The 20,161-nt window shown below is 36.4% G+C and overlaps 1 protein-coding gene across 16 annotated transcripts in view; it reads left to right on the top strand.

The window, feature by feature from the left end:
- Nucleotides 1-20,161, top strand: part of DOCK9 (dedicator of cytokinesis 9) — a 120,597-nt gene that overhangs the window by 78,471 nt on the left and 21,965 nt on the right. For 4 of the 16 annotated variants that reach the window (XM_069878783.1, XM_069878765.1, XM_069878792.1 and 1 more), the window contains exons 29-39: nt 262-345; nt 975-1,086; nt 2,083-2,261; nt 3,058-3,174; nt 4,753-4,873; nt 5,639-5,772; nt 8,836-8,950; nt 10,293-10,359; nt 12,810-12,857; nt 14,740-14,807; nt 18,362-18,477. In XM_069878783.1, coding sequence (XP_069734884.1) covers nt 262-345; nt 975-1,086; nt 2,083-2,261; nt 3,058-3,174; nt 4,753-4,873; nt 5,639-5,772; nt 8,836-8,950; nt 10,293-10,359; nt 12,810-12,857; nt 14,740-14,807; nt 18,362-18,477 — 1,161 coding nt within the window. Of the gene's footprint in view, nt 1-261; nt 346-974; nt 1,087-2,082; nt 2,262-3,057; nt 3,175-4,752; nt 4,874-5,638; nt 5,773-6,384; nt 6,559-8,835; nt 8,951-10,292; nt 10,360-12,809; nt 12,858-14,670; nt 14,808-15,320; nt 15,365-18,361; nt 18,478-20,161 lie in introns of all 16 variants that reach the window. The other 12 variants (XM_069878756.1, XM_069878737.1, XM_069878746.1 and 9 more) reach the window with 5 other exon arrangements.

Here is a 20,161-nt window from a genome sequence, read left to right as displayed (position 1 = left end):
TCATTTTTGTTTCTGTCAAGGTAGAGTTCCTTCTCTTCAAATTGCTTTTTATTTGCAATTTGTTTACATTCTGCACTCAAAGGGAAAAATTGGTATTCGTATATGTATACACATGTTTAGTTTGATTCTTGTATTGGTTTTTATATTAAAACTGAAATATCAATAATGCATTTGGAAAATGAACTTCTAAAATACAGAAATATAATTACTGAGCATTGAGACAGTACTAAATCAATTCTATCTTTTGTTTGGTTTGCCCAGAGGTGCTTTACTTTTATGGACAGAGGCTTTGTTTTCAAGCAAATCAATAACTACATCAGCTGCTTTGCCCCAGGGGATCCAAAGGTACTCAGTGTTTTTAGATAAACTGTTTTTAGGCGTGGCCTCTTGGTGCACATGGGTATAGAGTCCTGCGTTAATTCTTCAGAGTTCTTCCCAGTTGTGTTAGAAGTCCCCGTGCTGTGCCTAGAGCATTTATTTCATCAAATCATTTTTTTGTGTTTTGATTCCCATCTTCAGGTGCGATGATAGCACCCTGAAGTGTGTGTTTTTTGAAAGTGGGAGGGGTGAGGTGTAACACTAAGCAGAAATTCTAAGTGTGAATGTGAGAGGGTAAAGTTGGAAGAGTTGGTATCACATCAGTTTGTGTACGTTTATTGTAGTGGTGACAGCATGTACCAGTTGTCCAAAGAATTTCTTCTGTGGATCCAAACTCTTCTTATATCAATATATATTACGCTAGTAAACTTAAAGAGCTTTGTACAATGGGAATGGGAAATAGAGCTCTATCCAGTTGTTAAGTATTAACTATGCTGGACTTGCTGTTTGCTAACGTGGAACCTTAGACAGTTCTATATCCTTCATTCTACAAGACTGAGAGAAATCACTCTTCAGTGTTAGAAGGGTTTTTTTTTAATGTGTTATTCAAATCTCTGTATCAGTGGTTAATTTATTCCTTAAAATTATTTTTTCAGACTCTTTTTGAATTCAAATTTGAATTTCTCCGTGTAGTCTGTAATCATGAGCACTACATTCCTTTGAATCTACCAATGTCATTTGGAAAAGGCAGAGTTCAGAGATACCAAGGTAAATTAACTCAAAGAAGTGTATGGTATTTTCCTTCGATGTCACTATTTTGTTATTGGATGTGTAGGCTGTATAACCCCAGATCTGTGAGATTCTGGAAACCTCAGAACTGTTAAATGGAAACCTAAAGTCATATTCCTTTCACTTAAAGGAATAGTTTAGATAATAGAGCAATCTATCCAAAATATGGAGTCATCGAAAGATACGGTAAACTACATCCTTGACTCTGCTTCCCTTTCCTGCTATGATAATCAGAGTTCCTTTTTTCCATTAGTTAGCTTTTAATTCACTAGCTGTGGAAGCCTGCTGCACTCCTGTATGTAGGTGTGCAGTGTGAGGCTTGATGTAGCTTGTTTGGTTTTTTTGTTTGGTTGGTTGGGTTTTTTTTCATTGACCCAGTCAGGTTAAAAGGGAATTCAGTGGATCTGTAGTCAAACCTCCAGCTCAGGACACCTCAGACCTTCTTTTCTCCTGACAGAACAAGCTCTGTTCCCTCAGTTTCTCCTGATAGGGCAGTGCTCCAGCCCTCTAACTACCTTGGTGGTCCTTTGCTGAACTAAATCGAGTTAAGGTATTTCTTGTACTAGTAGGCCCAAATGCTACACACAATACTACAGGTATGTCTGACAAGGGCCTTCGTACAGATGTACAGTTGCTACTGTATTTACTTCGGAAATAAAGTTACGTTGCAGTGGTTTAAGCAGAAGTGTTCCAGTAAAATGTTCTTTGGTACCAATTCTAGTGCAGTTAACAATGAATATATAAATATTTCTGGAAAAAAAAAAAGACAAACCAGCTTCTGTTGTTTGAATATACATCTTCATTATTTAATAAATGCATTATTGTGCAGTGAATTGGGCTGGGGTATATGAATAACTGTGATTATATATAGGGTATATTTGAATACATAAGAATGTTAGTAATGTTAGAAATGTTTTAGTTCAGCCTTAAGTTAGTTAATAAATTAATTTAAATAACACTATTCCTTACTTCCAGACCTTCAACTGGACTATTCATTAACTGATGAGTTCTGTAAAAATCACTTCTTAGTGGGACTGCTTCTGAGGGAGGTGGGCAACGCATTACAAGAGTTCAGAGACGTGCGGCAGATTGCTATTAGTGTGCTCAAGAATTTGATGATAAAGCATTCTTTTGATGATAGATATGCTTCCAAGGTAAGTGTACTGCTGTGCTAGTAGTACAAAATAATAAAGATTTAGTGTGCACGCATACAGGAAGGTTTTCATTCACAAGAAACCATGTTAATTTGCAGCAGTGCTATTTCTGTGCAGACTGTGATGAAAATATGTATGAAAATTATATCAAAATCAACCTGCAAATCCCATATTTTTACCAAATGAAAGCACAAAACTTCTTTTAACATAATTACACATTTATTCCACTTCAACACAGTGTAATCTGTCATTCTTAAAATAATCAGATTTTTATGAACGTTTTTAAAGCTGTTATTTTCATTGAACGTTAGTTCTTACTATTTGGCACCTGTTCTTCCGTCATCTGTTATTTGTAGGATGAACATAAGAGTGCTACAAGTCACGGTAGTAAATTTGGAGTAACTTTTAAGTTTTTTTGACTTTTAACATCAGCTGTGCTGTGGAGAAACCATAATGTAATGGAAGACATCATAATTTATGAAACTAAAGTAATGCTAATTTATTTGGTTAGTCTTGGCTAAAATCACATTATTTAGGGGGTTTTCTGCTTTATATTGAAACAGTAAATAAAATCGACTGACCTTCTGTAATTAGAATGAATTCCAGAGGTGATCACTGCTTTTGTTATTTATGAACTTACAAATGCGGGCTCTAGCTTGGCAAATATTTACTAAATGCTCCTTTTTTGATAATTTAGGAGCTTTAAAAAAAAAAAGCTTAGCTTTAAAAAAAAAAAAAAAGTAGTGATTAACAACTAAATCAGTGATTTGTTAATGAACTGTTAAACTCTGATTAGGCCCATCAAGCCAGAATAGCCACTATGTATTTGCCGCTCTTTGGACTGCTCATAGAAAACGTTCAGCGAATCAATGTTAAAGATGTGTCTCCATTTCCTGTTAACCTTTCCAGCAATGTGAGTGACCGTTTCTATTTGATATTCTCAATTATTTTTATTGTTATTTATTGGTAACGTCTGTATGAAACACAGCATGCTTCTGGCAAACACGGTTTGATAAGCTTCAGAATTCTGCAAGTTTGTTCTCCTACTTTCTTTTAGATGAAAAGCTAAGTTACCCTTCGTGGTTTGGGCTGCAGTTTCTTTGGCCCAGCTAAGTTACGCCTAACAGGATAATTGGCCACTGTGCTCCTGCATACAGGTTACAGGGACTTTCTTGATATTTGCTTGAATTTCTGAATACTTTCTGAGAACACTATGCCACAGAGACTGCCACAGCATCATTCTAATGCCATGTGATTATACTGCCATGTAACATCTTACTTTTCCTGTATCTCTGGTGCACGTGCCTGTATTTCTATACAAACTATGCAGGATTAGACCCACTGCATCTGAGTGTTCTTAAAGCAGCGTGCAAAGAAGCTGAAGGAACAGCGTACTGGAATGAAAAAATACCAGTTGTTTCTACAGTTTAATGGCCTTCCTTTTCTATGTGTTAACCACTTTTGATACTCTGAGATAGATTTCAATAAATTGTCTCTATTTTTTAGTCAGAATGACATTTCTGTCTAATATTCATTTGCAGTAATGCTATTTCTGTGCAGACTATGAGGAAAATGTGCGTGAAAATTGTATCAAAATCAATCTGCAAATCCCATATTTTCAAGAAATGAAAGCACAAAGCACCTTTTAACACAATTACATGTGTATTATGTGTTCTGCTAGTTTGTATAAGCAGTTTGCCTCCATTCTTGTAGATTCTGGCATTGGAGACGCTTGCATGTACTTCATTTTGTGGAAGAGGGTACTCCCCTGATATCTAACAGACAGAATTTGTTGGCTGAAATTCCAACAGGTCCAGTAGTTGCTGTTGAAGTTCAGCAGAAAAAGATTGCAAATTGGTAGCAGGCTTTTTTTCATCTTCTCATTTGGTTCAACACTGAAATAGATAGGGAAATATTGGTTAATTTACTAGAAACTGGAGAATTTTTAACCTTAAATGAATGGGCTTCTAGAATAGCTGCAGTGTAAGAGGGCTACAGAAGGATGAATTCAAATGGAATTTGTGATGATGCATATTGATACATTATAGCTGCATACAATTATCAAATCCAAGATTTAGTTATTAATGTGTTATCTTTAGTTATTAATGTATTATCTTTATGTTCATATCTTGCCATGTTCCATTTGGTATTAAGAAAGAAATTCAGGATAACCTTACAAGAGGAGAAATGTTTCAGCATTTGAAATAAAAGTAATTTGGGTCTTTTGAAAATATCTGTTTTACAGTATATAAAAATGAATTGGAATATCTGATCTTTTAATGTTTCCTGAGATATCGTCAATTTTAGGCTGTCCCATGCTTGTGCAAATACTTGAACATCTCATTCCATCCTTTTAAGTATATTTAATAGAAATGAAAATTTAAGAGAGAAATACATAACAAACACTGCTCTTAAAGATAAGATATATCATAGTCATTACAACCGTAATGTTGGAAAACAATAATCACATTTTCTTCTGTTTTCCAAACAGAATGCAAAGGATGATGCACTTAATTTGCCAACTGCAAGCCAACTAGTTACACCACAAAAATCAGGAAACACATTGGATAACAATCTTCCTAAAGATCTGTTTGGTGTTATCTCTGGCATTGGTAAGCACTTCAAAAATTGATAAGCACTTCAAAAACCCGTTTCTGTTTTGATGTTACCAGAACTAATTGTTCTGTAACCAAATCTGATTGCTTTCTGCATGTATATTTGAATATTATCACTGCTTTCATTAACTAATGCAATCAACTGATCAACGTGGGCCAGAATTCTCAGCCTATATATTAAATCTTTCTTTTGGGATCTTTTTGGGTTTGCTTTTTTGTTTGAAACTGAAGCAGCCTGGAGAGCTGCTTCACCCCACCCGCCATCATAAGTGACAGTTCTTGCCACGCTGCAGAGAACTAACCTTAGTCATTTGTGGCAAGAGGGCCAATATCTATGATATTGTACATGATTTTAGAGACTATCTGTAAGTGGAGCTGCTTGTGTGCACCTGTGGGCATCCTTCTGCCTGGCTTAATGTGTGGTTTTTTTCTAATTCTTGTTGTCTGCTGTAATTAGTTATCACTTACTAGTCAATTTAAAAAGAAAAACATAAAAAATAGGGAAGTTTTTTTACATGCTTCTTCATGAAAGTATGTATATGTTGCTGCCTGTGTTTATTATGCATTTGTGCATGTGCATACATATATACTGTACTAAAACTTTAGAATAAATTGTCTTCCTTGAAAGTAACTAAATGGAACTATTCGCCACCTTAAATATATAGACATATGTGGTGGTTTTAGAATTCTGACTACACCGTGGAATGACTTCTTTCCGTATATGTGGTGTTTGAGATTTTTATATTGTTTTGCTTTTTTTAGCTTCCCCGTACACCACATCAACTCCAAATATCAATAGCGTGAGGAACGCTGACTCAAGAGGCTCTCTTATAAGTACAGACTCGGGAAACAGTCTCCCAGAAAGACACAGTGAGAAGAGCAATTCTCTTGACAAGGTAAAAAAGCCAAACAAAATGAAAAGCCCAAAGTGCACTGCTAACATATTTTGTCTTAATTCTTATAGGAGTTAACTTGACTAATTTCCATTGGGAATGGGCTTTCTAGAATAACTGCAGAGAAGTATTTTACATAATAATAATTGTATGAATTCTTTTTGCGTTGCATTTATTAAGCTGCTTTGCAGAAAATACAAACAAATTTTCCGTGTGGAGACATAAGCAGTTATTTCTGTTCCTAGAGAAGAGACAGTAGATGAAATGTATTGAATTTCGCTTCAGAGAACTGTTCTAGTTAGTACAACTTCTTTGATTTTGTGGAGACCTTCACTCCATATGATTCTGTACACAATATATGCAGTGTTTTTAAAACGTTGAAGAAACAGTTGGCTGTGCTTTCTCTAGGTCATTTGTTTTATATTAGTTTGACTTTTCTAAGTCATTTCACTTAAAAGCTCTTACAAATTAGGAGCTCTGGCTGCAGTAGCTGTGAGGTATTCAGTCATGTCTTTCTAGAGCTTGTGTTGATACTTTCATTTTCTTATATCTTGTTGTGCAAGTCACAACATGTTAACTTTTTCCCCTTGACTCTGACATGCCTTCGTGTGGCAGAGAGAGAAGCTTCTCAGAAGGCACTCTGCTCATGCTATGCGCCCTAATGGAGAAGAGGAGGAAAATTCTCACCTTGTAAAGAAAAACCGTGTCACTATGGATTTTTCACTTCTGACAGTACCAGCTTTGCCAGAGAAAATTTTGCACGCTGCTTTCTCTCTTCAGTTACAAGAAGTATTTGGGTTTTGTGCTTGGTATAGTTGGGCTTCTGAGTGAAGTGTGTCATGAGTAGTTTTGCCACTTCTTTGCAACAGTTGGATCTCAAGCCAGATGTATAATATGTACCCATGTAAAGTACCTTTAAATGCCAAACCTGGAATAGTTCATGTACGTGATTTAACTTAAGCATAAAAATCCATTCAGCTTAAATACCAGCAGAATTTGAGTCTTAGGGTTTTTAATATGAATAAAACTAAACAAAATCTTCTTTGACCTTGACTGAGTAAATAAAGAAATACCTTGTGCTACACTGTTGCTAAATGGCAATGCTGTCATCTGTTACTTAGTTGCCATGTTGTTAATTACTAATGTGTAGTGTTTTTACCAAGTAAAAGGGTTTTCAAAGGAGTCAGCGTCCTTTGAAAATTCTACTCTGGTCTGCGAATTTAGGTAATACAGGATTTGTTTTGCATGCTTTTAGTATTTTCCTCAAATAACGCTTTATCCTGGCTTCTTATTTGTTGCTTTCCAAACTTTTTCTAGTAGATCAGTTCAGTGCATGTTATCTTCGAATTTTCTCACATTGCTTGATATCATTACTGAAGAGCCATGTTTTTGTTCTGATTTTCTTTCAGAATAACCTGTAGTACTGTACTAGTGGAATCAGAATTGTCTGGAAGTATATCAGTTTCTGTTTTAATATGGATACTTTTATAGGTTATTGACATGATTTTAAATTAAGCTTGGGAGTAGCTGTAGTCCTAGTTTTATCCATGTACATGTTCAGCTGTTTTAGAGAGAATATTATCTAGTGCTCTGCATGGTATCTGGAAGTCTAGAAACTCAAATTCTGTTTCTGCTCTGACACTTCTTAATTAATTGCCTGCTTTATTTCAGTATCCATGAAACTGTATAGTAGCACTTCTTTGCTCACCAGAGGTGTTTCAATGATAGTGTGTCCATTTCCTTCTAAATTACCATGACTTCAGGCTAGTATTAATCAGAGTTACACTTTTAGTTTCACTGCATCTCCATTCAGTGGCCCAGTATGTGACAAAATTACACAGATCATTTTAGGACAGCAGTTCTTTCCTTTAACACCAAGTGCGTTAAAGGTCTCAGCAGTCACTTGAAGTGTGTGCTGTGAAATGTTACCTTGTGGATTAGTATGCTTCCTGCTTTGTGAGGAGTGTCCTTGGAAGGGTCGTTCTGCCCTTAAGGTATTGGCACTTATCACAAGAAACAAAGTGCTTTTCTCCCTTGAGTCTATGTTGATCTGGTAGTTGGGTTTGCTTGTGGAGCCAAGCGAATGCAACTTTCTTGTGGAAACCAGAGTTGCACAGAGGACTTGTACCAGACTCTTGACTTGACTTTACAGAAATTTTGTTAAATACCTGATTCATGTTCCATTTTGCATATGTGGCTTCATATTGGAAGCAAGAATTGGGCACTAAAAATAGCATAATTTATCCTTTAAACAAGTAAAAAAGCCTCAAACTGAGGATCTTGTAACACCTGGATGTGTGGAAATGATTTTCTTATGTGTAAGTCTTTGCCTGAAGTTGAAGTGATATATTCTCACAGGTGTGAGAATTTTTGGGTTTTGGGGTTTTTTTGTGTTACACGTTTTGAAGGGTCTGTTACAGTTTGGGGTTTTTTTAGACAGACGCTGGCATTGATCATTGCTCAATGTTGGAATTGTGTAAACAAATGGAGCAGGGAGGGAGACTTTTTGTTGTTTTACTTTATTTTCCTTTTCTTCTGTGGCAAGGACAAGTTACTTAGAAGTAATCAGTCTTCCAATATGCATATTATTGCCCTTCATGTATGTTTTTCTTGAGGTTCTTGAGGTTCTTGCATCTTTACATAGAAAGAATTTTGTAGACACAGGTCTGCCTACAGTTTAGCATAAAGTCTTTTCAAAAGCCAAGGCACATGTGTATCACCTAACAGTAGTGTTTATTTTTGAAGTATTCCATCTAAGCAGAAGGGGCATGCCCGATTTCTACAGTGTGGGTATCTGTGTACAATTAACTTGATTAATAATAATCACTGTTCAGTAATCTTTCCTCTTACTCCTCCCTCTAATAAAAAACAAAGGTAAAGAGGCTTAATTTGGTGTACTTCATGTGTGTAATGTGTGTTTTGGTGACCCGTCTCTACATGAAACATTTTTGTGTCTGCTCTGAGATCCTTGTTTTGTTGCAGGAATTAATAAGGCAGTTTAAAACATTTTAGGCTTATTGTCAGTTTAAGAACTTTTCAGCCAAAATACGTCTGTTTTCTTTTCAGAACCAACCGAGCAGCGCTTTAGGAAGTTCTGTAGTTCGATACGACAAACTTGACCAAGCAGAGATTAAAAGTCTGCTCATGTGCTTCCTTTATATTTTGAGAAGTATGTCGGATGGTAGGTAGTTCCACCTATTTTTCATAAATTTGGAGTCATGTGTTGCATTGTTGCCCTTGATTTTAATACCTTTCCAAAATCAGCAGAATAGTTTAGTTACAGGTACAATCTTGCACTGCATTTTAGAAATGTATGTAATTAATCAAATTAAACTCTGACTGAAACTTTGTAAGCATTCAATACTCGTTATCCCTTCAAAGTGTGAGGCTAAGCAGAGAACTTGGTAAAAAAGCAAATATTTATGTGGGATTGTACAATCCAGATTGGAAATTGGAGGTGAAGACTATTTCATTGATAGTCATCTCAGATTAGTCCATTCCTCCATTCTGCAGAGCTTCCTGTCAGACAGGGGACCAAATGATTTGATTGCTGTGTTTATTCCCATTTCTGGAATGGGGGTGTTCGTGCTTCGTCATTCTTCTGGGATGTTAGTGAGATGATCCATTCAGTTTTTGAAAGTGTTGCATTATCATGGAGAAGGTTGCTGAGGTATAGAAATACTGCTTGAGTGGCAAATCTTAATTTTTTTACCAGGATCATAAAAGGATGAGAATTGAAAGGTTAATAAGTATTCAATATAGAGTCACATAACATTATTGTTTTGAAATTACATTGATTGTAATTAAAATACGTATAATAATATGAATAATAAAACTCAAGTTTGACTGTTTACACCTTGAAATATGTAAAAATTAGCCATAATTTCTAGAAAATTCAAGTTAGAATTTACATGAACAGTGGGGAGTTTTTGTTCTCAACGTCAAGTAAACTTTGCCACACATACTTAATAATTTTGAACATTTTTGGCAAAAGAGACCAGATCTTGGCTATGTAACTGCAAGCTTTGTAAAAAATATATATCGCCCTTTTTTGAAATCTGTGCAAATAAAGAAAATGCAAAACCTGTGCTGAAAAACTATCCATAGTAAAGCACTGGAAATTAAAATAGAAGAAATCACGTATTTTAACTTAAAAAATATTGACACTGATCAATAAAGAAGCAAGTTATAGGACTAACAGTTGAAATTGTTCTAAAGTCTTTTAGAACATTGTGTAGTCACGACTGACTACACTATTATTACTACTTAAAATATGAATTTCTATGGGAACGTTATGGATAAATTAAAAGCATCTTGTGGAAACTCGCTTAGAGAATTGACGTGTGTTTGTGTAATCAGCTTCAAGGAAAACTTTAAATAGTAGTAATTAATTGTGCCCCACAAGCCATTTTTAGATTCTCTGAATTCTCATTATCTGAAAAGTGAGAACTTATGTCAATTCTTCTACTTAATATTTTTGTTTGATGCCTTTGTCTCATTTTTAATATTTTTCGTTTTCCCAGATGTATTGCTTACATATTGGAACAAGGCTACAAAATCTGAACTCATGGACTTTTTCACGATTACAGAGTAAGACTTTTTTTTTTGAGCTTGTCATAAAATCATACATTTTGCTATGCTCTTAAAAACATGAATGTGGATATAAATGCGTATATACATTTTTTTTTTATTATTTGAAAAAATAATGCCACCTTGGTCTGTTCAGAAGGCCTTAACTTGATGTGCGCAGTTGCATGTCTGTCCCATTCCATGATAGTTTCTGGAACTAGGCTGTATGGAAGTGATGTCAGGAAGTTCCTAAACGGCAAGTAGTGCTCAAGTATTGCCATGTTTATGGAAGAGAAACCAACTGTATTGTCACCTGTCTACATTAAAATACTTCCTGGAATATGAACTGCTGAAATTATATAGTTGCATATCAAAATTGATTGCATTGCATAGCTTCAGAAGCAAAGGGATATTAACCGTCCTCCTAGCATTTTTCTTGTCTTCTGCCATTCTGTAAAGGAAAAAAAGATACAGGGTGAATCCAGTGTTTGTTATCAATGGCTACGCTATGCTGTTACATCCCTATACACATTTAGTGTGTTCGTTCATGAGAAGAGACTGATACATTAATAAGGAGTGAAGAAGGCGATGTTTGCTTGAAGTACTGCACCACAGAAGCTTTTCTCTTTGTGGTTCCAGTTCCCAATGACCCTTTCTGTGAAGAATTTTTTCCTAATATCCAGCCTAAACCTCCCCTGGCGGAGCTTGAGGCCATTCCCTCTTGTCCTGTCCCCTGTCACTTGGGAGAAGAGGCCAGCACCCTCCTCTCTATAACCTCCTTTCAGGTAGTTGTAGAGAGCAATGAGGTCTCCCCTCAGCCTCCTCTTCTCCAGGCTAAACAACCCCAGCTCTCTCAGCCATTCCTCATAAGGCTTGTTCTCCAGCCCCTTCACCAGCTTTGTTGCTCTTCTCTGGACTCGCTCCAGAGCCTCAACATCCTTCTTGTGGTGAGGGGCCCAGAACTGAACACAGGATTCGAGGAGCGGTCTCACCAGTGCCGAGTACAGAGGGAGAATAACCTCCCTGGACCTGCTGGTCACACCGTTTCTGATACAGGCCAAGATGCCATTGGCCTTCTTGGCCATAATAACATATATAATATGGTGTTATATTTATTGCACCAGAGAGAACAGAATGAGTAGATGAGCCTACTTTAGGCGCTGGAAGCCTGAAGTGTATCACCATTCTGACTCTGCAGTTTGGAGACAGCTAATCTGCTTAAGGTCTGAGTACAAAATGGAGCTGAATTGAAGAAACTGCCAATTTTCTACCTCGTTCACAACTGGTGCATGGAAGAGGAACCCTGAGAACCAGCTTTGAGTTTGGATTTACACTTTGAAGAAGAACTTTTAAAATATTCTTAACTCTGAGGGACAAGGGAAATTGTATTAAGTGTTCTGAATTTTCAGGGTAATTACTTACAGTGGGAAAAGAGTCAAAACCATTATGATGGCCTCCCCTCTCACCATTTTTCTTTTGGTTGTTTTTTTCTGGTTTGTCATCAGTGTTCTTAAATTACCAGTTGTAAAGACAAACAGAGGCACCTGGCAAATGAGGTTTTATTTTCAACTTTCTTCCTGGATCTGAACCAGTAGTATCATGATTTTTTAAAATATAACATCATATTGAAGTATAGATTTTTTTAAAACAAAATATTACTTTGGGGGATTTGCCTTTATCGTCTTATTGTAAAGCAGATTCCCTTTACCAAGTAGTTCTGTCAGAAAACCTGTTGTTGTTATCCTGGCATCTAGAGACCTTAAAAAAAGAAACCACAACCACGCCTCCCCCCGAAAAAATCCAACAAAACGAAGCAAAAAACTGAACTTGTAACCAAGAGAGTTTAGGACAAGGGAAGTGAAGAAGAAAAACGTGTTGTCATTCTTTTGAACCCATATACACATTTTGCAAAATACGTTTATATGTGTAATGTCTGGTTATCTCTTCACTTTGGTCCTTCATGTTACTTGTCCTGGATTGCTGTTCATTTGTAAGTAACTAGGGGCCTCTTTTCACAGAATGAAATTTTGTCTGTGATAGTAGAGGCTAAACATTTCTTCTCTGTAAATATTAAAAATCTATAAAATATTAAGCACTTGAACTCACTGTTTACAGTTTTCTAAGGTGTTTTTGTCTTTTCGCTATTTGGGTCTTCTGCCTTGTTTCTGTTAGGACTCTCACCAGCTGTTCTTATTCAGTGTGTTGTGCTCTAGAGGCAGCTTTATGTGCCTCTTGCTATTAATCCAAATTTGCCCAGAGCAACAAACATCTGTGACTGATTTCAGAAGAGCCATATTGACCTCTTCTTGACTTGGGGGCTGCAAGGGAGTTTCAAGGGTGGGAGAAATAAAGAAGTTTTATGACATAAGAGTTTCAAGTTAAACAAAAATATTAGTAGAATAATTCAATGTACATGAATCTAGAAGAGATTGTTTTAAGTGTCGTTTCTTTGGCTTATGTGTTCTCTGCAGAGTATGCTTGCATCAGTTCCAGTACATGGGAAAACGATACATAGCCAGGTACTGTGTGGAATTTAAATTTTGCTGTCCTGTTCATTAAGAGTCATAGTGTGTATGGCATGCCTGGAATCCCTATTACAAATAAATTGTATGAGTAGTAGAGTTATTGTGAAATTATACGTAAGTTTGAAGTAAGTAACTGGTTACTGCGTTAAAAAAATCTGTATCCTGTCTGAACTCAGGTGTATGTTTAAGAATGATGTTTGTGGTTTGTTTGTTATCAATTATTTCAAAATCCACCCCTTAAATGCCATCTTTTATGACCGTTTTTTCCTTGAAATAATGTCTTTGGGGAAGAAATTCTACAATTTAATTGTTTTATTTATTCCCTTGGCCATAAAACCATGCCTGTTGAAATGTCTTAGGAATTTTATATACAGTGTTTTTACTGGAAGGTGAGTAAGTGAACATTGCAACGCTGCTGGTTTTCAGTTAGAATTCTGAAGTACCGTTAGATACCTGTACCCTCACATTGAGGGCTGTTTAGAAAAAAATCTGTGTGAGTCAGAAGCATGTACTAAATTATATGAATAGCTTTGCATTAATGTGTTTTTTAATGTGAAGTAGGATTTTTAATACAGTAAAATATAGTGACTTGTTAGGCCTGTAGTTGACACTGTAATACAATCATGGGGTTGAAACACTGACCGTCTTGAACTTGGAGACGAAGTTGTTGCTGACTTTGTGTGGTAGAGCATTCTAACTAAAATGTTGGCTTTTCTTGGTTTTAATTTAGATTTAATGGTACGTGAATCTCTTTCTTCAAACAATGAACTTGATCATCTTGTTGGAGATTTTTCAGAAAAAAATCTTATTCTTGTTCACATACTCAAAAACACAAAAATCAAAGACCAAATAATCCAGTCTTTCTGAAAGTTTTGACTGTAACTTGTTTTTAAATTGTGTCTAAACTCTGGATTTACAGGAGTCTGCAATTCTCAGGCTTTTTGTAAAAGTCTTCAAACTACTTTGTTTGACTGTTTTGTAGAGAAGACTACTCCACTTACCCTTTGTTTACTGATCCCCTAGTCTGTGTACTGCATGTTAACGCTAAAAACATTAAGCTGTAGAAATTGTCTGGTGTTCTGCAGAGATACTGAGTTTTTCCCGTAAATGTAACTTTCTGGTCTTTCCCCTTGTCATTACACTGGTCTATATCACAATCAATGCACGTACTCTTAAAATACAGAAATGAAAGAGAATGAAAGGGAACAGGGAATTCTGTAATCCAAGCACTGGTTTTCATTTTTCATCAGCTCTGGTGGTGGTACACAATAGGAAGTTAGCCTGTACTGATTGCTAACACAGATCACTTTTCTGTTTTCTTCACTTGACTGCTGCAAGTTTAACAAAGTATATGGCTCTTCTCCCTTCCTGCTTGGGTAAGATGTACATGATAATCCCTGAGTTAATTCCTGCTCTCCTGTTGCATGTACGCATCCTAATTTTACCGCTGTCTATCCTAACCTTTTTCTAAGATTTTTACAGTCAAAATAGGGGATTCGGGTTTGGTTTCTGAATATTTTCAGAATATTTGTGTTCTCAGATATTTATGTTTTGAAAAGGTCTGAAGTAAATTTAGCACTTGAGGGACTGCTTGCGTGCTTTTGCTTTCATGCTTTGAGGTTTTAAGAAAGAGTTTGCCGTGATGCTTTTTTTTTAAGCTACCTATTTTTGTTTTATAAATAAAACAGTAAATAGGTTGCATTATAATTCTTTCTGTAAAACTTCTTGTGCTTAACTAACGCTTCCTGTCTTGCTGCAGTTTGACATGTCTAACTTTTGCTTCTATCCCATTTCACCCGTCTTGCAGGAACCAGGAGGGGTTGGGATCCATAGTTCATGATCGAAAATCTCAGACATTGCCTGTTTCCCGTAACAGAACAGGAATGATGCATGCCAGATTACAGCAGCTGAGCAGCCTGGATAACTCTCTCACTTTTAACCACAGTAAGTCTCATGACATGATAACATTCATCATCCTCAACCAGTACCACAACACCAGAGGCAGGTCCCAGAGCCCCACCAGTGCGTTCCAATGACTTTTGTTCTTCTAGGTCAAACGAATAGCTGGAATCAGTTGATGATCTGTTCCCTGCTTTATGATAGAACAATTAATGCTGGCTGATGCCAGAACATGGAGCACGGTTAACTACAGCGTATTTTAAAATTCCATTTTAATTTTATTACTTGTATATGCTTCCACTTTGCGCTGCATATAGTTACAAAATTTACATATGTTCTTCTATTTGCTTTATTAAGCTTCATTCTTCCCTCCACCTGGTCTTACAAATGATTTGTCTAAAAGTAAAAATATGCACTCTGACCGCATCTCCATGTTTTGGCATCCCTAAGGAGAAATAAGTTTCTTAGAATTTCTATAGAGAAATTTGGTTTGCCCATAATTTGGTTTGTCTGGAAGTGAAAAAGCGTCCAATAATGACGTGATTTTTCTGTTTTCAGTGTGAGAAAGATATCAAGTATTCTTGGAATTTCTGTAGACAATGGTAAGATTTAATCAGGTTGAAGTCAGCTTCTATAAGACTGCTGTATTGAAAACTAAATCTGCTTGTGGCCTATCTTTTTAAACATGCTGCTCTTAAATTGCAAAATATACTCTATGTAAAGTATACTGAAGCACCATTTTTCAATTTTCAGCTTCAAAAAACAATGAATCTGGTTGACTAATCCAGTAAAATACAACACTGGTACTGAAAAGAATTGTGTGCAGTAAAGCAATTATTTAAATTAATTGTATGTCCACTGTGTTCATCCTCTTATTTCCTAAAGCATATCTAACTGTCTCTTAAAATCTTTTAGCTCATTAATTGTGATATAAAGTAACAGTCAAATTGCACAGGACTTATTGCATAGTCCCACCAAACCCCTCTGCTTATCATTGCATTCTTATACCTGTTTAAGATGTCCAATAAAATGCCGGAAGGATATATAGCTGGGCAAATCACTTTTTTTTCTCTTGTAATCAAGTCTGCTACTGCTTTATAATGATAATATTGAAGTGATTTTTGATGCACAAATAAAAGATCTTTTACATCATGTGATGACATAGTCAGTAAGGTAAAATACTTTGTAGATTTATATTTTTTTAAAAAAGAGCTCTGGGAAATAAGGTGGCTGTTTCTGCAGCCTATGGAAGGAGATTTCATGCTTCCAGAACTTGGCGAAGTTTAATGATTTTTAGGAAACCGTGAGCTGAAAGATTTTAATAAATGCATGCTTATGCATAAAGAAACTTTCTGTTCTTTCCTATCTGAGGGAAATTATGAAGGAAAGTCTCTCCTTCAGATAATTTTGCATGAAGTGGTAGTAGTTGGGCATGTGATGAATATCAGGGATGTTACACCCTGTGTCGACCAAGATTTTACAGGGTGAAAATACATTTGTATAAAAGCTGTGTCAAATGTGAAATCAATTCTTGTATCTTTGGTCTTTTCGTCTAACTTTAGTTTTGTTTAGTTGTCTGTTTGTCTGTATGGTGTAGCCAAAGCAATTGTCAGAACTTGAGTAAATCTTGTGTGGGATGTATATGAGAATTATGTATATGGTGGAAATAGTTGCTTTACTTGTTTCAAAAATCACAATTCTTTGGCAAGAGAGTTATCTATCAATGTAAATGATAAACTTATTTTCTCCCTTTCTAATCATTTAAGCAAGGAATAGAACCGAAATAAAGGTCTAAGAGGTATCATCACATGTCTGAGGAATTTCAGTATAGTTTTGTTCATAAGTATGAAAGAAATCAGGCCCTCGGTTCAAATTTCTAAAGCATCTCAATACAAACTACAAGAATGTAGATTTATGTGTGGATTGTTGGGGTTGGAGAGAGAAGCACAGCTGGTAGGTTACTGACACGCTGACATACTGAAATAAAAGAGATATACTGCTATTACAAATCAGAACATATGATCACTGTCAGGTTTGTAGTCATTAGAGATTATCTCATTTTCAGTGTTCTTAGATGGTTTTAAATCCAGTTACTGTGCAGTAGTGTGAATGTGTGGGTGCATGCTCATATGTGAGACCAGGCGGATATCCATATTATATGTGGTAATTGTAGTTCCACGTTTAAAGTTGTATGTGAATCCAGTATGTTAGGTACACATGAAGAGTACAATATTAGGTTCTCTAAATTGCAAATTGAAAGAAGGACAATTTTAGCATGTATGGAGGGGGAAAAAAGCACTTCTAAATAAGTCTTTTAAGTCAACTCAATTGAGTGTTCCTCTAACTTTGCATCCTGCCCAAAACATCTTCCTCTACTAATAGTGCAGAGTAATCAATGACCCATTTGTTTGTTTGTTCTAAATTATTTACATGAAGAACAAAATTTGAACTGTTTGGAATCCTGTCCATTGACTACAGTTTTTACTTAGTATTATAATAAGCCTTGCACCTTTCTTCTACTGAACGAAAAAACATTGGCAGATGGTTCTTGTGTTAAAGCTTTCCATTATTACAGAGGTGAAGGATGAGGTTGGATTGAGACTACAAAGGGAATAAATGGGAGGAGGAAGAGAGAACGCAAAAGGTGATAGTGAAGAGGCGTATGCTTACTAACAGAAAGAATGTATAAATCCAGAGAAACCTGTTGGTTATGGTTGTGCATGTATAGAGCAGCCAGGGAAGCAAGAAGGTGCAGAAAGAAGTGGCCAGGTGTCATTATAAAAGAATATGTCATTTCTTCTGTTCTTTCCTTAGTCTCAAGAAGTTTTTTGTGCTTGTCATTGATTTAGTGATGCTAAGTTGACTATAAATCTAATATATTTTATAAAACAACCAGGGCATGTTTGTCAATCTGATTCTTTAAGATCAGTGTTAGGGAACATAAGCAACATATTATAACTTGTGCTGAAACAGGATCTGTTTCTAATATTATTTGACTACAGTATGGAGCTGGAAGCAATAAAATATTTTTGATTAAGTATAGAGTTATTGCATGGTTTTGGTAGAGAGCTGAATTAACTACTTGGATCTTTAGTATAAGTACATGCTTGTATTCCCTCAACTCTTACTGGTTTGTATTTTTATGATGGTTGACTTATGAGTGACTTGGAGATCATTAGGACATTGCTAAATTACCAGTACTTATTTTCAGCCGTAACTCCATCCTACTGCAGTACTTCTTTTAAGAATATATATTTGTGTGTATATATAACTGTGGACATTTCTATAGAAACATGGGTATACATACACACACATATATATGAAACATTAGATATTTATCCTTTTAACTGCTGTTTAGTGCTTGTATTGTTGACATTTTGCTTAATGTATTTTATGGTCTCGTGCAAATAATGTTAGAATTATTATATGCATGTATTTGGAAAAATATTTAAATGCATATTAATTTTTTTTTATTGAATACTAACTTCTGTCAGGCTTTTTACTTATTAATCTTTTTCGTAGTTCAGCAAGTCTTTTGGAAATAAGAAACATTTAAATGAGTATATCCAGCACTTACTCTTCTTTTGAAATTTCTGTAGGCTATGGCCATTCAGATGCAGATGTTCTTCACCAGTCTTTACTTGAAGCAAATATTGCCACTGAAGTTTGCCTTATAATTCTGGATACTCTGTCATTATTCACAGTAGCTTTTAAGGTTTGTTCCTGACTTGGTGTTAACATATCCCATAAATAACTTTGCAAAAAAAGTATTTTTAAGTAGTATCTGTTGTATGGCAGCACCATAATTCGTAATTGGACACTATCAGACTTTTCTGTTGAACATGGCTTCTTACATTAAGTCATCCGTTAATTAACAGTAATTTGTGTGTGTTCCTTTTCTGTATTTTTTTTTCAATTTGTCCAATAATAACACTTTTTTAGTTGTATCAGTCACTGCACGTGTCCTGTGGAATCTTTTTATAGCACACCCACTTGCAATGCCTTTCCTATATCGGTTTTTTTTTTAACTTTTCCAAACGTTAAAGGTTTAGAACCAGTTCTGTCCATAGACTTCATGGCAGAATTGAAAATGAAGAGACCTGATTTTGAGGATTTAAAGAGGAGTGAACATTGCTTTTTTTTTAGTTATCAGCTTCCCATCACACTTGAAATAACAGTCCTTGAAGGTTATCCATATGTAATGTGTTGAGAAAGTAGGTAAGAGTATGCCAGAATAGTCTACAAGATCCAAACAGAACAGGTGGTAGAACCAGGAGCTTCTGTTCAATCAGCTGCACAAAAATGAAATCACAGAATCATTGAATGATTTGGGTCAGAAGGAACTGTGTAAGATCATCTAGGCCAACCCCTCTGCCATGGATGGGCAGGGGCATCTTTCATATGATCAGGTTGCTCAAAGCCCCATGCAACCTGACCTTGAAAACTTCCAGGGATGGGGCATCCACAGCTCCTCTGGGCAGCCTGTGCCAGTGCCTCACTACCTTCACAGTAAAAAAAATTCCTCCTTAAGTCCAATCTTAACCTACCCTCTTTCAGTTTAAAGCCATTGCCACATGTCCTGTCACTACATGCCCTGATAAAAAGTCATTCTCCATCTTTCATGTAAGCACCGTTTTTATATTGAAAGGCTACAGTGAGGTCTTCCTGGAGCCTTCCCTTTTTCCGGCTGAATAATCTCAGCTCTCAGCCTTTCCTCATAGGAGGGGTGATCCAGTCTTCTGACCGTTTTCATAGCTCTCCTGTGGACCTGCTCTAACATGTCTGTCTCTTTGACGTGCTGAGGGCCACAGAGCTGGATGCAGTACCCCCAGTTGAGTTTCATGAGAGTGGAGTAGAGGAAGAGAATCCCCTCCCTCGACCTGCTGGCTGTGCTTCTTTTCTTCTCCAGGATACAATTAGCTTAATACCTCCAGGGATGGTGACTCAACCACCTCCCTGAGTAGCCTGTGTCAGTGTCCAATGGCCCTTTCCATGAAAAATTTTTTTCTGATGTCCAGCCTAAAAGTTCCCCTGGTGCAGCTTGAGGCCATTCCCCTTGTCCTGTTCCCTGTCACTTGGGAGAAGAGGCTACTCTGTGGTGATGTACTGGTGGTCCTTGCCAGCACACCATCTCTCAGACAGTAGAGTTCCACTTCCAGGTTCATTCCTGACTAGCCTGACTTTGTCCCCCTCCCCCTTCACGTCTAGTTTAAAGCTCTATTTATGATCCCTGCTAGATTTTGTGAGGACTTTAGTACCCCTAGGAGACAAGCGTGCCCCATCCCTAGTAAGGAAGCCTGGAGGTGCGTGGACCAGTCCATGATCAAAGAACCCAAGGTTTTGCTCCTCACACCACGTTTGGAGCCAGGTATTAATCAACTGATTCTTCTTGATCTCTT

This window comes from Phaenicophaeus curvirostris, chromosome 1 (genome assembly GCF_032191515.1).
Source record: "Phaenicophaeus curvirostris isolate KB17595 chromosome 1, BPBGC_Pcur_1.0, whole genome shotgun sequence".
Taxonomy (NCBI): domain Eukaryota; kingdom Metazoa; phylum Chordata; class Aves; order Cuculiformes; family Cuculidae; genus Phaenicophaeus; species Phaenicophaeus curvirostris.
Note: the sequence above shows the minus strand (reverse complement) of the source record. Positions and strands in the feature narration are given on the sequence as shown.